At 43.6% G+C, this 17,549-nt stretch overlaps 2 protein-coding genes across 2 annotated transcripts; one reads left to right on the forward strand and one right to left on the reverse strand.

Annotated features, from left to right (window-relative positions):
- The first annotated feature begins 203 nt into the window (after positions 1-203).
- Positions 204-3,223, forward strand: rpusd4 (RNA pseudouridine synthase D4). Its single transcript, XM_076156484.1, has 6 exons — positions 204-771; positions 1,167-1,374; positions 1,505-1,598; positions 1,822-1,972; positions 2,049-2,146; positions 2,697-3,223. Exons 1-6 carry the CDS (start codon positions 294-296, stop codon positions 2,898-2,900), a joined length of 1,233 nt encoding a protein of 410 aa, XP_076012599.1. The 5' UTR covers positions 204-293; the 3' UTR covers positions 2,901-3,223.
- On the reverse strand, positions 3,132-9,713 carry LOC143005222 (transcriptional regulator QRICH1-like). The gene is made up of 12 exons (XM_076156483.1): positions 9,363-9,713; positions 8,514-8,777; positions 8,325-8,396; positions 7,172-7,309; positions 5,974-7,083; positions 5,564-5,723; positions 5,279-5,433; positions 5,050-5,164; positions 4,862-4,970; positions 4,622-4,749; positions 4,423-4,513; positions 3,132-4,333 (listed from the first exon to the last, which is right to left on the reverse strand). Exons 2-12 carry the CDS (start codon positions 8,763-8,765, stop codon positions 4,144-4,146), a joined length of 2,520 nt encoding a protein of 839 aa, XP_076012598.1. The 5' UTR covers positions 8,766-8,777; positions 9,363-9,713; the 3' UTR covers positions 3,132-4,143.
- Positions 9,714-17,549: the final 7,836 nt, after the last annotated feature.

The following is a 17,549-nucleotide window of genomic DNA, read 5'->3' on the forward strand; positions in this document are numbered from 1 at the left end:
ACAAATGAAAAACAAATCTTAAAATACAGAAGTTTTCCTGTACCTCTCGCCCTGAAACACAAAATAATCTGTGATTAGAATTGCGTCGTGTTAAATATTTTATGACAGGATCACAAACTAAGAACAGGCCAAAACAACCCGTAAAGGTGAATCTGTTTTTGTGTGTGAATGTATACGCCTCTGTGGCTTTTATTCTGAAAGGGCTGACCTTGTGTTTTACCGGAAATTGTGGCGGCATGTGTAAACACATGTTTTCTCTGAAACTAGCAGGTTTATCTCCACATTGAGCCAAAATGAACGTGTGTAGGAGAATTGTTCGTCCCGCTGACTGGCCCCTGGGCTTCAACACGCGGTTCTCGTCAGGTAGAATATTAACAAATCGCTGTCAGTGCCCGGTGGCAGCGCCGCCTCTAAGCCGGAGGCATGCTAACGTTACCGGGACCAAGCCCGAATCAGCCTCGGAACCGGGACAGAAACCTCGCCTGAGGGCCATCGACCTGGCCCGGAAGATCCAACAGGAGAAGATGCAGGGAAAGGCGTCCGAACAGGAGAAGATGCAGGGAAAGGCGTCCAAACAGGAGAAGACGCAGGGAAAGGCGTCCGAACCAGCGATGTCCGCACAGCAAAAGAGGGTGACGGATCTGAAACGCTTCACTCTGCAGCTCCAGAACGTTCATCCTAACGTGCTGGCCAAACACCTCCACAGATCCACGCTGTACCAGAACCGGGACTATGTGGTTATCAACAAACCGTACGGGGTCCCCGTCAAAGGTGAATGCGTTACAGCTGGATATTGTATTTTATATTATTAGATCATATGTCAAGATTCCAGGAGCTCTGCATATTCCTGCTCATCCTTTCTTTTACTCTCAATTTGATGTTTTCCGTGGAATTTCTATGTAAGATCTCATCTGTTATATGTCTGTCTAATGTTACCTCTCATTTTGTGTCCAATTGCACCAATAAATAAATGATTCATTATAATAATACAGCCTATTATTGTGGTAATTTGCACTTCAAATCAGATTTAAGTATTGTTTTTAGTACCAGAGCCCAATGCCTTCAGAATGCTTGTTTTGTCTGGACAACAATTTCAGGAATAGGCATTTCTTCATTTCAGAATGTTTATAGTCTTATAATTGTGAACATTTTGCTCCTGCTTTTAGATGATTCTGGGGCTACATCCATCTCCTCTGTGCTTCCTGTCCTCTGCAAACTGATGGATGGGATGAAGAGCAGGTCTGAATCTCAGCTGTTCCCCTGTCTGGGACTTGAGAAGGAGACAACAGGAACTTTGCTGCTGGCAAGGCATGAAGAAGCAGTTGAGCAAATACTGAACCTCTGCAAAAACAACCAAGTGCAAACAACATACTGGTAAGATTCAGTATATTGTGGTAGAATATGGACTTTGTTCTCTTGCGAAACCTTAAATCTTTCATCATATTAGACATTGAATGCACCGCAGATCACAATCCGTCATGTATTAACATACTGTTCCTTTAAGGGTCATCACAGTGGGTGTACCTGTACCATCCCAAGGAGTGATCGATATTCCCATCGTGGAGAAAGAGGTCCCAGGGCCCCGGCCTCATTACAAGGTGCCTTTTCTTCTTTGGTGATGTTGTAACAATTAGTGTGATGTTTGTTTGCTTGTTTTTTTCATGTTAAAAATGTGATCTTTTATTTTGGCAGAACTTTTAGAACTTGGTGTGTGTGTGTGTGTTTTTTAAGTAAATGAATAGAGTAATCTTTAAAACACTCATTGAGAAAATATTCCTCTACAGAAATGTGAAGTTTTCAAGCACCTCCTGTCTTTTTCAGATGGCTCTTAGTCCCGTCTACAGAATGAATGATACAGGAGACGGTTTAACCAAAGTCCGTGCCCAGCGGCAGGCCCATCCAGCAGCGACCAAGTACAGAGTCCTGGACAGCAGCAGTGGTTGCAGCCTTGTGGAGCTTCAGCCAATTACAGGTAAAGAGACCTAAGGTCTTTGATAATCTGTGTCTTTGGCCTTTGAAACTCATCGATCACTGTTTCCAATGTACAGGAGTGAAGCACCAGATGAGGGTCCATATGGCGTTAGCCCTGTCTTGCCCCATTCTTGGAGACCACAAATACTCCAACTGGAGCAAATTGGCACCACAGGTAAAATAGTGTTTGTGTGTAATGTTCTAAGTGTCACACATGCGTTCTGCCCCACAGTGTTTAAGTAGGTTGATATCAGGGGATAACAGTTGTCTTGAACATTGCCTTAACCATTGTTGAAGAGTTCTTGTATTATGACAGGCAGGTTTACAGAGCTGCAGAGTTTAATGGACCCAGTGACATGACTTCCAGTAGAACATCCCATAAACCATCATAGATCCCTTGTGTCCTGTAAAGTTAACTGTGTTCCAAAATCGGTGCCTCACAACAGTGCATAAATGTTAGCCGTTACGGTGATAGTAAAACTTGACCACCCAACATCACCGCCGCATTTTTCTATCATGGGCCATTTGTCACGTCGAAAACACATAAGTTGTGTTGCGGTCCATAACCTTTGAACCTTAGAAGTCGGAGCCTTCGCATTGCTTAAATATTCATATATACTATAATTTAAGTTTCTGTTGCATGAGCTTGGAGGGCCTCTTCCTTTTTTGAATCGGTGTTGTACATCTTATAAGAAATATCTCACATGACACGTTCTGATCCACAGAAACTACCGGACCACGTGTTAAGAAAGCTCGGACTGGAACAGAGCAAGAGCCGCCATCTTCCACTTCATTTGCACGCTCGCCAGCTGACACTGCAGGGGAAATCTCAAGCAGACTTCAGAGTGTCCTGTCCTCTGCCCAAATACTTCAGCCAATCACTGAGTCGACTGCTTTTAACTTTGCCGAACGAAAAAGATCCTGAATGACCACCGCCTTCCCTTTTAGCGGTCACTTAGGAATTCTTTGGATCCGGTTAATTTTGAAGGACTTCAGACTGATACCTGGAGACAAAGACACTAAAACCCATTTAAATTAAATGGAGAAGATTGTCCAGATGAGGTCATTTGTAGGCCTGGAATGTAAGATTCAAGCAAAAACAAAGAAGAAGTGTGTGTGTGTAAAATGACAGATGTGATTGCTCCTATGTCGGTGTACAGTTCTATACAACATACTTTAATAATAAATGGACTGGAGTTGCATTACCATCTGTATAGTTACATTCCATTAAAGGTTTGTACACTTGTCATTACATGTGGTTAAATGTGCACATTTCATGGCAGGCTGTTGGCTGACTCGGGTGTTTTTCCATTGGCCCAGACCAAATACTTAGTAACTGCCACAAACACAGTGAGCTGGATGCAGTTCATCTTTAGATTGCCTAACATGACTCTTAACCCTACAATGATTGATTCTATGTTGACTAAACGGTTGCAAAGTTGTTCTATATGTCTTGTTTTAATGACCTATGCATACAGGCATAAATTTAACAAAATCTTTTAAGGGTGATTCAACCTGAGAAGTTTTTGCAATCTTTCTGAATGACTCCAGTACAGCACTTGACCATGTGAATATTTGAGGTTCAACTCGATGTCAAAGGCACTCAAAAGATTCACAAGCATAAATTATCTCATTTTTGAAAACACAGGCACAAGTTTTTTTTTTTCCAGGTTTGAACGCATCCATACATACAGAGGATCCAAAATGCACTATACAAAAAAAGTTCTGAGTAGTGGCCCCTGTTGTAGTCTGTTCAGGTCCAATGTGTCCTTGTGGGACTTTACAGAAGATTTGGTTATGTGGACTTACAAAATGAAGGGTTAAATATCTTTGAATGATGTTTGAGACTAAATCTTACCGGCCAATTTAAAAGACACTGCTCAACTGAGGATGCTGCAGCCCCAAGAGATCGACGACGATCGATCCTGGTGGAGAGATTCCAGCCTAAATCTCTCACAATTCCCAGTTCAAAAGGTATGAAGGCAACAGCTTACAAAATGTGATCAAGCAACAGTTCCATCCATCATCCCAAAGCACAAAATCAGAAGGAGAGAGAACACAAGGCCTTGGTGACTCTTCGCTTTTTCTTTTTTTTTTGTTGAGATGTTTGTGCAGGCACACGTATTGATCTTGAGTCCACAATGAGCCCGTGGGAAAAGCTTCTTCACGGGCTCAGTGCATGTTCTCCCCTCCGGTGTTGATGACCTCCTGGATCTCCCGCACCACGATGATGCGAGCCAGCATGAGCTCAACCTGCTGACTTGTGAGGGGCTGAGATGAATACCACATCGGGCTGTTTGGTGCCACGACCGGCTCTGGAGTCATGTAGTACGCGTCGTTGCGTCCTTTAATGCTTTGAGGGCTGGGAGAGGGAAAAGGGAGATCAGCTTGTGAGGATATGTACGTACATTTAGTCATGAACGATGCAGTTACAAATATAAACAAACCCACCATTTGAAGAGATAAAAGTCGTAGAGTTTAATGGGACAACGGAGCGGATTCTCTGGATCCTCCACCTGTTCTTCAAAGCCGTCATCAGTCACTGAAAAAGAAGTCACGAGTAATGTCAGCTACATTTTTGGGGGTCAATGAATGACCTCAACGTGAAGTGGAGTGTATTGAGGCCGTGTCTGTATAGAGCTACTGGGACCTTGCGCTTTGAGAAGGCGGATACTGGTTGTTTTGTCCTTGGCGTTGCAGGGGTTCTTCCTGGCGTGTCTGAGCACTTTAGAGAAGGCTACTTTCATGTGTTGTTCAGCTGTTATCAGACGGAAATACCTGTGGGAAAGAGAAATGATTAACCAGTATTTACATATGATTACATGTATGGAGCATATGTGCGATGACGGCGCAGATTCTGGTTATTCTGCAGTAAAAGCTACTAACTCACTTGGTGTTGAAATACATGAGGGTTGTGAGCAGGGTGGCTGGGGAATGTGCCCCGAGCTGTTTACACTCCCACAGCATCTCCTCTGTCACATGACTTGGAATGATATAACCTAAGGAGAAGATGTGTATCAGCTTGAATTCCTACAATACAAAAAAACCCATAAAGATGTTGATTGTCGAGTGTCTTACCTAATGGATGGATACTGGGTTTCCAGCCGTCCAGGAGTTTGTGTAAACACTGACAGAAACGTGTGTAATACGGGTCGGAGAAAATGTCGTCCACGCGTTCATGTTCAAAGAGATACTGTCAAAAGAGATGAAGAGGTTAGACATAAAGTAGCTTTTGGTTAGCACTTTGGCTCTGTACTTTGTTTGCAGCAGTGTGGAAGTCAGTGTTTGATGGGTGGGTGACACCAACCTTTTGTATACACAGAAAGACGTAATACAGAACATCGGATGCAAATTGTTCGTCGTCTGATCCTCGGGCCTCCTGTGTCATGAGGGAAAGGCCCAGGTTTAGCTCAGCTACCGCACAGGACACCAAGTCCTCCTGAAAGCGCAGAGGCTGTCGACCTGAATATGACCACAGAAGAGAAGCGGCGAGCAGAGTTGTTAGTTGTGTCTAAATGGTGGTCTGGCAGACAAGTACTTCCTTATAAGAGCTTCAAATCGGGATGTTCAAGTGTCTGTGGGACAGACTTACGTCCGATGGGTGCCAGTTTTGTCTTCTCCTGCTTGCTTAGCTCCGTGTTTTTTCGCTCGGCCCAAAGGCGCCAGACCTCCAGGCCCTCTTCTGGCTTTAGACAGGCGGGGATGAGCAGCTCGGACGGGGGCTCAGCTTGACCTTCTGTCTCTACTTGACCCTTGAAAAGTCCAAGATGAAAGAAAATGTCTAAGTTACTGCTTCCTGGGAATTAAATGTGATCATATTTTAAGAGTTAAGACAGAAATTGTAATCTCTTGAAAAAGAAAACAGAGCTTCCATATTGATAATTCCATCCCAAACAGGCAATGAAACCAGGATGGTTCTACAATAATCACAACGATCACAGAATAGTGGAGTTAAAAATTCCGGTGTTTACCATATGGCTGGAAGTTAAAGTGCACTCTGACCTGCAGGTGGAGCTGCTCTTCTTGCCCCTCTTCTACTTGGCCGTGGTGTTGATTTGGGTCCCATATCTGGACCGACTGTGTGGTATTATATGTCCCTCCAACGGTCTGCACTGCCACAGGAATGTGAATGTTCCCGTTCATGAACTGTGCAGGGAAAAGGGTCTGCACGACTTCTTCCTGTGTCCCAGTCGAGGATGCTTGCAACTCTACAGATCCAGAAGAGGCCATTTTGTCCTTACCATTGGTAGTAGTGACTTGCACTGTGCTGTACGCCTCCTGTGGTATGGCAATATGAGCTACACCCTGCTGTTGAGGAGTAGAGTAAACTGGGATGGTCCAGGTCTCACCGGTGGGACCCGTGATTGTGCCTGTGGTGCTGTACAACTGAGTGCTGTCAACAGTGAGCAGATCTGGTCGGAGGGACACGTAGCTTTGTTGCTGGCCTTGAGGGATAGTCAGGACTGTGGCCACCTGTTGTCCCTGTTGAGTGGCATAAGACACAGCTAGGGGGACATCCACCTTGCGCTTTTTGGCAGGTTGGAGAACAGTAGACGCACAGCCCGACCTTCTCTCCGTCTCCCTATGAGAGTCTTGTAGCTGGGAAGGAGACATGGCCTCTACGGTCTGAATTTGGATCTGTTGGCCACCTGGCAGCTGAATGTGTTGGCCACCTTGCAGCTGGATCTGTTGGCCACCCGGCAGCTGGATCTGTTGGCCACCCGGCAGCTGGATCTGTTGGCCACCTTGCAGCTGGATCTGTTGGCCACCCGGCAGCTGGATCTGTTGGCCGCCCTGCAGCTGGATCTGTTGGCCACCTGGCAGCTGGATCTGTTGGCCACCCTGCAGCTGGATCTGTTGACCGCCTTGCAGCTGGATCTGTTGGCCGCCCTGCAGATGGATCTGTTGGCCGCCCTGTAGCTGGATCTGTTGGCCGCCCTGTAGCTGGATCTGTTGGCCGCCCTGTAGTTGGATCTGTTGGCCAGCTTGGAGTTGAATGTGTTGGCCCCCCGGCAACTGAATTTGCTGGGCTCCTTGTAGTTGTATGTGTTGGCCACTTGACAACTGGATTTGTTGTCCTCCAGCTACAGCTGCAACCAACTGTGCCTGTAACTGTGAAATACAGGCAAGATAGTGCTCAAACCAACAGTGACGCATCACATTTATGCACGTGATACTGTTGACTTTGTCAGTGCAGAACCTGCTGTTGTTGCTCCTCTGTGAGATCTCCATGCTGGACAAGCTGGGCTCCTGTAATTCCCTGCAGGTCGTGCTGAGAGGGTGAGGCCACCTGGAGCACCTGGCTAATTGTTTGGTTCTGCTGTCCCTGAATCTGAACCTAGAGCAGAGGGAGAGTAGGAAGCCTGTCAGCATCACACCAAAGAATTACATATCTGACTGTTTGCTGAAAGGGTTTGTGAATTCTGCTTTGTGACAATTCCAACAGTCGACTGTATGTTCAAAAACAGTATGGCATTCTGATACTAGGCTCATCTCATGTTCAGTCATGTTTACACGTGTAAGGATACAGTGTCAGGATACAGTTCAAAAGTGTAACAATGGATGAGGTGAGTGACTGATCCTGGTTAAATCTGCCATCAGCTGCCAAACCTCCTAGCAACCAGTGGGGTCACAGACAGGTTAAGCTCGAGTACAGGAGTCCATGGTTGAATGAATGAATGAATAAATGAACGTAACCAAGGTACTCCACTGATCAGAATAATACTTAATATTAGAAATCAGTCATCATAGAATTTATAGAATGTAAGAGACTTAATATTTGATTGAGATCTTCATGAGCAGCCACATCCTGAAAGCAGGTAATACAAAATGATAAACTGTATTATGTCATTATGGTCGAAACCACACGCATCATCTTTGGCCAGCAGCAGGAAGTGACAGAGCAGAGCTGTACAACACCTATAACATACTGTATTTAAACTATCAACACAAGCTCCATGTTTCCTTCTCATTTATGTTCCTCTTGACAAAGAATAATAACTGGATCTGGAGATTTGCAGTCACATCTGACCTGCGCAGTTGGACACAATTCTACTTTAATAAGCCGACTAATGTCTTCAAGCACAATAAACAAACTCAACTTCTCTTTTTTGTGCCATGATAATATTGGAGAAATTGAATGTAGGCTGAAGTGGTGAGACCAGCAGATAGGGTCACTCAAAAACAAACTACCATTGTTGGATTTTGGAAATATTTAACAGTCAATAAACTCAGCTGAAACATACTAAGCAGAAGGGTAAAATGGTGTGCAAAACAATGATTCTGTGTAGTTGACTTTTATCTTTCTACAAGTCAATAACACTGGCATGCTGGTGTGATGTCTGGGCTCTAACCTGCACTTGAAGCTGCTGATCAGACCCTTGAATAGACAGCTGAGGTGAAATCTCCGCTGAGGTCACCTGTACCTGTCAAACAAAAGCATGCACACGTATGAAAATATACCAATTATTGTTCACCACAGCAACTGGAGACAATATTTTCGGAGTAAAGAAAAGGAGATTTGACTACAAGTAGGCTCTTACCGGACAAGCCAGCTCTAAGAGGGACCCAGCCACCTCTGTGCTGTCGGTGTACACACAGTTGGTGCCTTGCTGGTGGTACACCATGGCTGTGGTGGTGGGTACTCCTCCTCCCTGCTGGCTGAACTCCTGCAGCACCTCTGGGCCCTTGGCGAGGGACTCCAGGAACTCCTTCATCCTGTGCTGAGGCACAGTGCGGGCCTTCTGCCGCACATACTCGTCAAAGGAGACCACCCCGCTCTCCTGCTCGTTCATGGTCACCCCCACCTACAATGATGACACAGGAGAACTGCTTACATGTCCGTGGAGTTCCTACTGTAGATCTTATTTTTCAATAAAGAAGGGACGATTATTTTCATTGGAATTGCCTTAAAACAATGGGGATTTAGGGTTACAGTGTGTAAATGAGGACAAAAGTCTGCATGTTCGTTTTCTTTTGTATAACAACGACTGCACCACCATTTAAACTTTTTTACTGACACCAAAGTGGCATAACACACACATTTTCAAAATAATTACAAGCGAGTTCACGCTCAGTCGCCTGTTTAAACGTGACAGCATCAGCTAGCTACCTTTACTGTATACGTTATGAGCCTTAGCACGCTAGCGTGATAGTGTTAGCACGGTTAGCATCTGGATAACTAATAAGTTGGATAGCAAACATTGACTGAAGCATAGCATAGCGTCAATCAGAAACGGAGCTAATGCGGTCCAGTTCTGTAACTCGTTCTGGTGCAAACTATCAGCGCTAAAAACAATCCATTCATTGCTGTAAATTACGCTAGCTAATAGCAGCGCTAACGTTAGCTCGCTAGCTAGCTCGACGGCTGTGTGTGGATCCTCTCACGCTACCTTAAATAAAACGAAATCCTCTCCTTTCCGCCAAGGCACGGTGTTTAAAACTAAAAAGCCGATAAACGTCTAACAGCTACCATCCGCGTGTCCTTTACTTCGCTACATAGCGCACATTGCAGCGGTGTTAATACCGAAAACAATGCTGTGATTAGATTGCAATAAAAATGTAAGAGCAGCAGCAGCAGTGGGGAGGCGAGGTCTATGACGTCTTCTTATTTCGGTGTAAAGATTCATGCGCTGCCTCCGACTGGAAAAACAACTTTCACAGCTCCTACAAAGCTCCGATCTGTGTCCCAAACACGCATCGCTACACGCTTGAACACCCGGGCGATAATATTCAATATATTTATACAGACTGGGTTTAAAATGACGGAAGTGGGTCTGAGAACTCGGCGATTCCTCGTCGGGCTGCTCTGCCAAATGGTCCCGCCGAGTCTGACTGCTACAAACAATTCATCCAATGACCCACAGACGGGAATTATGCGGATATCTAAAACATTTACGCAAGGAGAACCTGCATGTGCTGTTTATTGCTGTCTCACAGTATAATTACATCTTCACCAGAATGACTCGTGGTTTGTGTGGTTAACTTGGCCAGATCATAATAAGATATCAAGTAATGCCTGCTGGAACTCTGATAGATGGATAGATAAATGCAAACAACTCAGATAAATGTAAATAATTGCAAAAATCACCAGATTCATACATGCATTCATACACGCAGTTAGCCCACCGTAACCCTTTTATTATCCATTTATTCACCAGGAAAGGGCAGTAAATCGATTTAAACTAATTAGATAATGTCAGATTATAGGATGATTTAATTCTGCTAATGAACTACATACTGAAACTTTATTTTTCTTTCAATATAATTGTTTTCGTCTAGATTTTTACACGAGTGGTTGTTTGGGCTTTGTTTACATGTCATAATTGAGAGGAGTCAACAACAACATCACTACATCAGGCCAGAACAAACCAGTGCCGGGTTTTAAAATCAATCTGATATAAAATATGACACAGAATCATTGTGCAGACTTTTACAAATCAATTTGTAATGTTTATCAGTGTGATGTTGCTCAGTTGTCATGCCAGCTGATGCCCGCTGACCTTTTAAATGCATGTGCCTTTAACAGAATCTAACTTCCCCAGTCTGCCTTAAAGAGCCAGGCATGTGCCGCTGAGGGCCTCCCCCTGTTCTCCCCACAACACGCTGCCTCTCGGCTCTCTTAAGGTGGACTTAAACAGATCTGCTGTGTGCATACTCTATGTCTTATACACACTGGATGGGAAAGAGTTAATTCCCACACTCAGACTGACTGATTCTGCAAGGGCTCTCTGGTGGTGATAGAAGGTGAATGGATGGATAAATAAATAAATAACAGGGTTTAAAAAAAACAATTGTAAGGGTTTTTTGTTTGTTAACAAAACACATTAATATCTTAAATTCAATCTATCAATCTTCTCGCAGTTTATCTGTTTCTGTTGTGATAATAAAAATGTCTTATTCCTTTTTATATGTGCCAAAAACGCTCACAGTCCCTAATGACGTATCATGTTTAAGCCCACAGGTTAGCATGACACTGAGAGTGTATGTATACTACTGTGCCTATGTCAGGATGGGTTTATACCATTAACTGTCTTCGTGCTCCAGTAAGAATCTTAATGTAATCCTGTAGAGAGAGGATTACCCAAACACAGCTGCGGAGGAAAGAGGCGGGCAAGGCTTGGGAACTTTAATGGTCAATTGTTTATCTGAAGACAACAACCTGGCAAGTGTTAAAGGAGTTTTCTTTCAGGAGTGGCTCCTGATAGTTAGGGGCTTGATTTAGCAGGCAACACTGAGATGGGAGGCTGCCAACCAACTGACCCGTTAATAGGTGTTAGACGTCAACTTAAAGCCACGGCCGTGACTATACCAGTAAATCCAATGACTTCAACCCTCACTGCAGTGATCACTGTGAGCCGAGTCAGAAAACAGATAATACTGCCACCCCTGATTGGCAAAAAGGAAGCTGCGCACGAGGACTGAGAGGTACATTTGAAATTAATTATCCAGTATTTAAATATTTGATTTATATATGGGGCAGGGTGCTTTGGGGGTTAATGAGAAATAATGCTTAGTAATCAGAAAGTACTGTTGTTGATGCATTGCCTTCCCACACAACTATGAACATAATGTTTAGGAAGTTACAAGTGCATTGTTTACAACCATTATGTTTGAGAATCCAATCCCAGGGAACATAGATGTTAAGTTGAAAAACACATTATTTCCTTTGTGGTACAATTTGATAATTCTTTTTGCTGTGCTTTTATCTGTAAATTGCAAATATCAGACGAAGATCTAACTAGCTTGTGATGTAAACTTACAGTACAAGTTGTGTGGTATTTCTTGCTGAGACAAGTCATTCACATATGAAGTTGTCAATATTTGTGTAGATACTGGATTAGGGTTCAATATGAATTCATGTACTATAGTCGTATAAATGGTAAATGGCAATCAGTCCATCCAACTGTTGTGCGTGTTTCAAATGGTTTCAACAGAAATATAGAAACACATTTCACCGTTTCCTCTCTCTGTCCTGTTTGTTATTCTGCAGGTCTTGGGGTTTCTACTTATGACTCACAAAATGAGGCTTTTATCTTTGCTCTTTACTGTCCTTGCTGTTTTTTTGTCTTCACATGGAAATATCATTCAAATTTCACGTTCACTGGGGACTTTTGATTTAGCCCAGATGATTCGGAACGCTGACAGAAACAACAATGCCATGGATGGCCTGGATAGTGACATAATCTTCCATTCACAGAGCAGCAGGGATTCTGTGGAAAGCAGTGGATATAACGTTGACAGTACTCAGAAGACTGATCACATCTCTAAAGTCTATCTATCCGGTGGAGATGTTGAGAATAGAAATTTATCAAGGCGCTCATCTACTCCACCCTTCCTGACCTCCTTACTGACACCCCGGAAAGTCACAACTAGGACCACCGTTCTAGAGGGAAACACATCGGCTGCAACTCCTGTACCAACTGCTCCCCTTTTAAGGGGTCGTGACAAAGCTGGTACCACAATTATAAAAAACTCAGACTTTAACTTTAGTAAACACATGCATTCAGAGGAAACTTTCTCAGAGGACAGTCAAACCACAGATGAAAAACATTTAAATGATGACACTTTGACTGGTGAGTAAACATAGTGTGGTAGAAAACACAACAGTTTTGAATTTGGACTTAAACTCAAAACCTCTTGTAAAATTAAATGTAATTCACCATTTGCCTTTGATCTGATTCTTGAGCCATTTTCTTTAAGGATACTTTAAGTATAATTAGTGCTAAACATAAGGAATGTAGTCAGTTAGGGCTTAGTACATCAACTGAGTCATCAAGATTCAGTGTAATATTGAATCCCTTTATTAGCTTAACATTACAATTCATTACTATTACAACAGAAATATTTTTGGAAATTACAAATCAGAATGTAATTTAGGTAAAATATTGACTTCTGCTGCAGGAAAAATACAGTCCTTTCTTTTGTACTCTCTCTCTCTCTCTCTCTCTCTCTCCCTTTCTCTCTCTCTCTCTCTCTCAGATGGGCACAGTCCTAAGCCCCCTGACATGTTAGACTCCATGACAAACCAGGAGTTGGCCGGACCTGGAAGTCCCTGTGTGCTCGGCCTCAGTAATTGTGCTGTTCTTACAAACGTCAGTGGCACCACGCTCCTCTGGGATGATATGAGTCGCACACTGGCTTTCGCCTGGGAGCTGCATGTGTTTGGCTCTGCCAGCCTTTTCATATTAATGGCGGTCACGGCTGCTCTGGGAATGTTCGGAGCGCGCACTCTACTACACCCCCTCTGTGATGCCCTAACCTTGACAAATGGGCTCCTGATGATGAGCGGAACGCTGCGTGCTGTGCTCCTTCTCCTCGATCCTTATGGCACTCGTCAGATCCTGTCTCGTGCTGCTCTGGCTGCTCTCCATAATCTTCCCCTGCTGCTCCTTCTGTGGGCTCAGGTCACGCTCTCTCTGGTCACTCTCAGAGGGTCAAAACTCATACTTTTCCCCTCAAAGCTGCGACACCCATGGGTGGTGGGTGGATTGGCTGTACTACACTGTGCTCCATTATTGGTAGCAGACCTGCTCTCATCAAATGTGCCCCCTGCTCTCCCTCTTTTGTTACAAATCCTCTCACTCTGCTGGGGACTGCCTTTCTGCATTGGAATCCTTGTCCAGTCTCTTTCCCCCCTACACTGTTTCCTTGGGTCCTCTGTACCACAGCGGGGTGCTTCACAGAGGCTTGAGAATCGCTCAAAGCAGGTAACAGCAGTGTGTGCCTTCCTTGGGGTTGTCTGTTGCAGTCTTCAGATTTATAGTCTCCTCTGGCTTTATGGGCTACTGGGGAACTGGAGGCACTTTAGTTGGGGCTGGTGGCTCAGTCAGTTTTGGGCGAGAATTCTTGAGATATCTTGGGGATTCAGTGAACTTGTAGTGGGATCCTGGATTTTCTGGAAACCCCCTAGACATTGTTTAAAGCGTGCGCATGGGCAGGGCAGAGGTGACGTAGCAAAGGGGATGGAGGAAACACACTTTTGGAGCACACTACTAGGTCCACTAAGGAAATCAAAGAGAACTACAGACAACTTAATGCCAAATAATTGGGCAAAGTACAGCCTGTCTAAACCAGGAAGCACCAACACAATGTTTTCTTGTCATGACCACGATGTTGTTTTTACATCTAAACATAACTTTGATCCTGTAAGCATCAACGGCCTTGATTCTCAGACTGTGCTACTGTGGCAAAAAGCCACTGAGCGCAAGTGTATTCTGCCCCTGGTAGAATTCGACATGCAGCCCCCATCTCCTGTCAACTTCAGACACAGCATTATCAAAACCCTTCATAATGGACACTTTGTATCAGGAGGTCTATTCACCCCTTCACCTCCCTCATCCTCTCACTCTGTGGGCAAAGACTCCACTGATGGAGATGCTGGCGCAGCATCAGTGGTGCCAGATTATGTTGTTAATAGATGGACCTTGAGGACAGAATCTGTCATTGAATCTACAGACAGCTTCAAGGAGCCAACACAGTCACCTCACATGATCCAATCCCCAGCTACTGAGATATTTATTACAAGGACATCAGCAGTTATGCATCAGGAAGACAGGTCTGATGAAGAATCCACAGACCTGTAAGCAGTCCCTTGTGTCTGTAGAATCACGAACAATTTTAATTGTAAATCATCTGTATGACATGGAATGGTGCAATTCTGTTATATGGATATAGATAAGAACTGCCTAAAAATGAGATTCTGTTTTGGTGGACTTTGGTGGATGTTTACTTGAAAGGAATTAGTATCTGGTCCAGTGATCCTGTCTAATGTGTAACAAGCTGCATATTTTGTAATCGGGTAAGAGGGAAAGCAAAACTCTTTCTGTTAATCTCTCATTGTGGTTTGACTTTCACAGGATGTGGCTGATGTATTTTCATGTGTAATCGTTGTGGCCAAACTTCCTTCATTTGTAAAGTGTGCAGAAAGATACGAGGCAAAGGGGAAGGGATTATTTTCTATGGGTACCAATTAGGATATACACTTTAAATAAGTGAGTATTTTTGGGATTGCTTCCGTAAAGTGGTTGACTGCTTAATCACGACTATGACAAATGGATATGTAAAGCTATCATATTAGCTTCTGGAGAAATGGATTTAATTTATTTGAGTGGTTGTTTTTCATTGTTTACTGTAGTAAAATCACTTTTTATGAGCTGCAATGAAGTTTGTGTGGTAATGATTTTAGATTTGTAACATTAATATGGTTGCATTATTACTGTATCAATGGGGTCACATTTTATCTCTTCTCTTTTGGCATCAACAAATTACTAGGGCATTACTCTCCCCTAATCCCAACCCTCCTCACCCTCAATGACATCCTTAAATCTTGTTGACCCCTCCTGTAACATCTTCACCCTGATATTCCACCCCAGCTCTACCCATCACCCCCAAACCCCAGCCTCCCACATTTTCTTCCTGACTATCCTGTGAAGAAAAATATGACGTGTGCTGTGACAGCATTCCCGATTCACAGAGTAGTGCGCATGTATCGATGATGTCATTATATCTGTGGGAAATGGGTGTGCATGTGTCAATGATGTCATTACAACTGTGGGAATTGTGAATGATTTCACAGTTGTTAATGACATCAAGAATGATGTCACAGGTGTTAATGACATCATTGATACACAGTACTTTGTGAATCATGAATGATGTCACAGTTGAGAGACTGCTTTGAGAACATATTGGGGAATGGGATGATTGTGTATGTATGTACATGTACTGTATATGTAAATTAACACAATGCGCACCATTCCTCCCGTCGCTTCCAAACTTGCCAGAAACATTGTGTTAAGAGGTGGGGGAAGGAGGATCAGGGGAGGTAGGGGTTAACGGTAATAGGTAGAGCTGGTGTGAAGGTGGGTTACGGGACAGTCTGCACAGACAAAAGCACAGATGTTGACAGTGAATACATGTAGCACACAGGTAATGTACTGTTCTGTTTCCTTCATGATGATAATCAGATCGGACAGCTTTCAGTCACCAAATTGGCTGTGGTTGGTTCATTGCATGTATGATGAGTTCACGCGGTGATCATGACAATTTTAGGCAACAGCAACCACAGTGCAGTTTGTCCAACAACTTCTGCACCGTTGTTGTTGATGCCCTCCAACTGTGGTTTCTCTGTCAGCACATACAGCAGCTTCTAGATACTGTATGTGCTCTCATCTGGGCTGTGATATTACCTAAAGGGCAAAGTGTTTTTCTAAGCCATATTTCCACTCTCTTATCTCTTTAAATGACTTGCAGTGCTTGACATTTCTTGGCCTCAGCAATGAAATCAATGTGTATAAACATTGATCACAATCTGTGTAAACATTCTTCCCAAAAGAAAGCACATTTTCATTGGCCATTGTGCTTCTGGACTTTGTCTAAGAATGGAAGAAGGGGATGTTGTCTCACTTCACTCTTTGCTGGGCCACGTAATGCTGTGTATGTGCTACGACTTATGTCTGAACCGCCCACCCTCTGATTCTTGTCTATTGTCTAAAGATGTATTGATGGATGATTGATATTCCTGCTAATGAAAGTCAAGTAAAAGATGGTGGTTTAAAAGGCCGACAATGACTCTAAAAATCAATTCAGTCTCATTTTTTTGAAGAGTTTCAAGATGTAGAAGTACCATCAGTCTCTGGCAGCTATCACAACACATTGTGAGGAGACTAAGCCACAGTGGGCCCTCTTGTGGATAGAGATAGAAGTTGACCTGCACTTGATTTTGCTGTACTCAGTGTGTTTACTTCCAGGATGAAAAGTATTTACTCTCTGCTGTTGGCCGACACTGAGCTTAAAGCTTAATACCCCACTACAGTATCACTGCAAGAACTACATCTCAAGACAGTGGAGGCCCGTAGCTTGTACAGACGATGAAGATGAAGATGATGGTGAAGATGAAGACAAAAGCCACATAGAGGACATAGGCCCCAACAATGAAAACCACCAAGCACCTGACATTAATGTTAACACCACAGTATCCACAGCTCAACACAGCTCCCTCAGCATCCAATGTTTTCAAAATCTGTATCATCAACACAGTCTTCTAATAAAAGCACTGCTCAAGTCCACCCCCAGTATTACCTCATTTTCGTCAGATGCTGCAGTCTCCACTGGTTCTTTGGTAACCTCACCTGTGCCCACTGAGCATGACTGGGTATCTCAGCTTCCCCAGCAGCCATCATTTCCAGCACCTCCTCCATATCCCTCCATATACCTAATAAACACCCACTGCTTCCTGCACGTCAACCTCAAGCTATTCACAACACTAAACTTGTAATCTAGCAGCCAAAATCACATCACGTGTATCCATACACACTCCATCTCAACAACTATCACTTCACCTGTTTTGTTGATTTGGATCTGTTTTTTTATTAGGCTGCATTATATTTTAATTGTTCTAATACATGATCCATCCACACATTTATACTGTATATACATAAATGAATATTAGAAACATCTCTGTAACTGTAAGGTTAGTTACACTTGTGCAACTTGATGCAGGTCAATATGAAAAACCTTGCAATAAATCTGATCTTTGTGAAATTTATAATGCCCCGTGTTAGTTGAGACTGTATCAGAGA

This window comes from Genypterus blacodes, unplaced genomic scaffold (assembly GCF_046128005.1).
Source record: "Genypterus blacodes isolate CSIRO-AG114 ecotype Tasmania unplaced genomic scaffold, CSIRO-AGI_Gbla_v1 ptg000070l_1, whole genome shotgun sequence".
Lineage (NCBI taxonomy): Eukaryota > Metazoa > Chordata > Actinopteri > Ophidiiformes > Ophidiidae > Genypterus > Genypterus blacodes.

Coding starts and splice junctions, on each gene's coding strand:
- rpusd4 (XM_076156484.1), top strand. CDS start 294: ATGAACGTGTGTAGGAGAATTGTTCGTCCCGCTGACTGGCCCCTGGGC. Junction 1,375..1,504: donor CAAGTGCAAACAACATACTG/GTAAGATTCAGT, acceptor TGTTCCTTTAAG/GGTCATCACAGTGGGTGTAC. Junction 1,599..1,821: donor GGCCCCGGCCTCATTACAAG/GTGCCTTTTCTT, acceptor TGTCTTTTTCAG/ATGGCTCTTAGTCCCGTCTA.
- LOC143005222 (XM_076156483.1), bottom strand. CDS start 8,765: ATGAACGAGCAGGAGAGCGGGGTGGTCTCCTTTGACGAGTATGTGCGG. Junction 8,397..8,513: donor TCTTAGAGCTGGCTTGTCCG/GTAAGAGCCTAC, acceptor TTTGTTTGACAG/GTACAGGTGACCTCAGCGGA. Junction 4,750..4,861: donor CTCATGTATTTCAACACCAA/GTGAGTTAGTAG, acceptor TCTTTCCCACAG/GTATTTCCGTCTGATAACAG.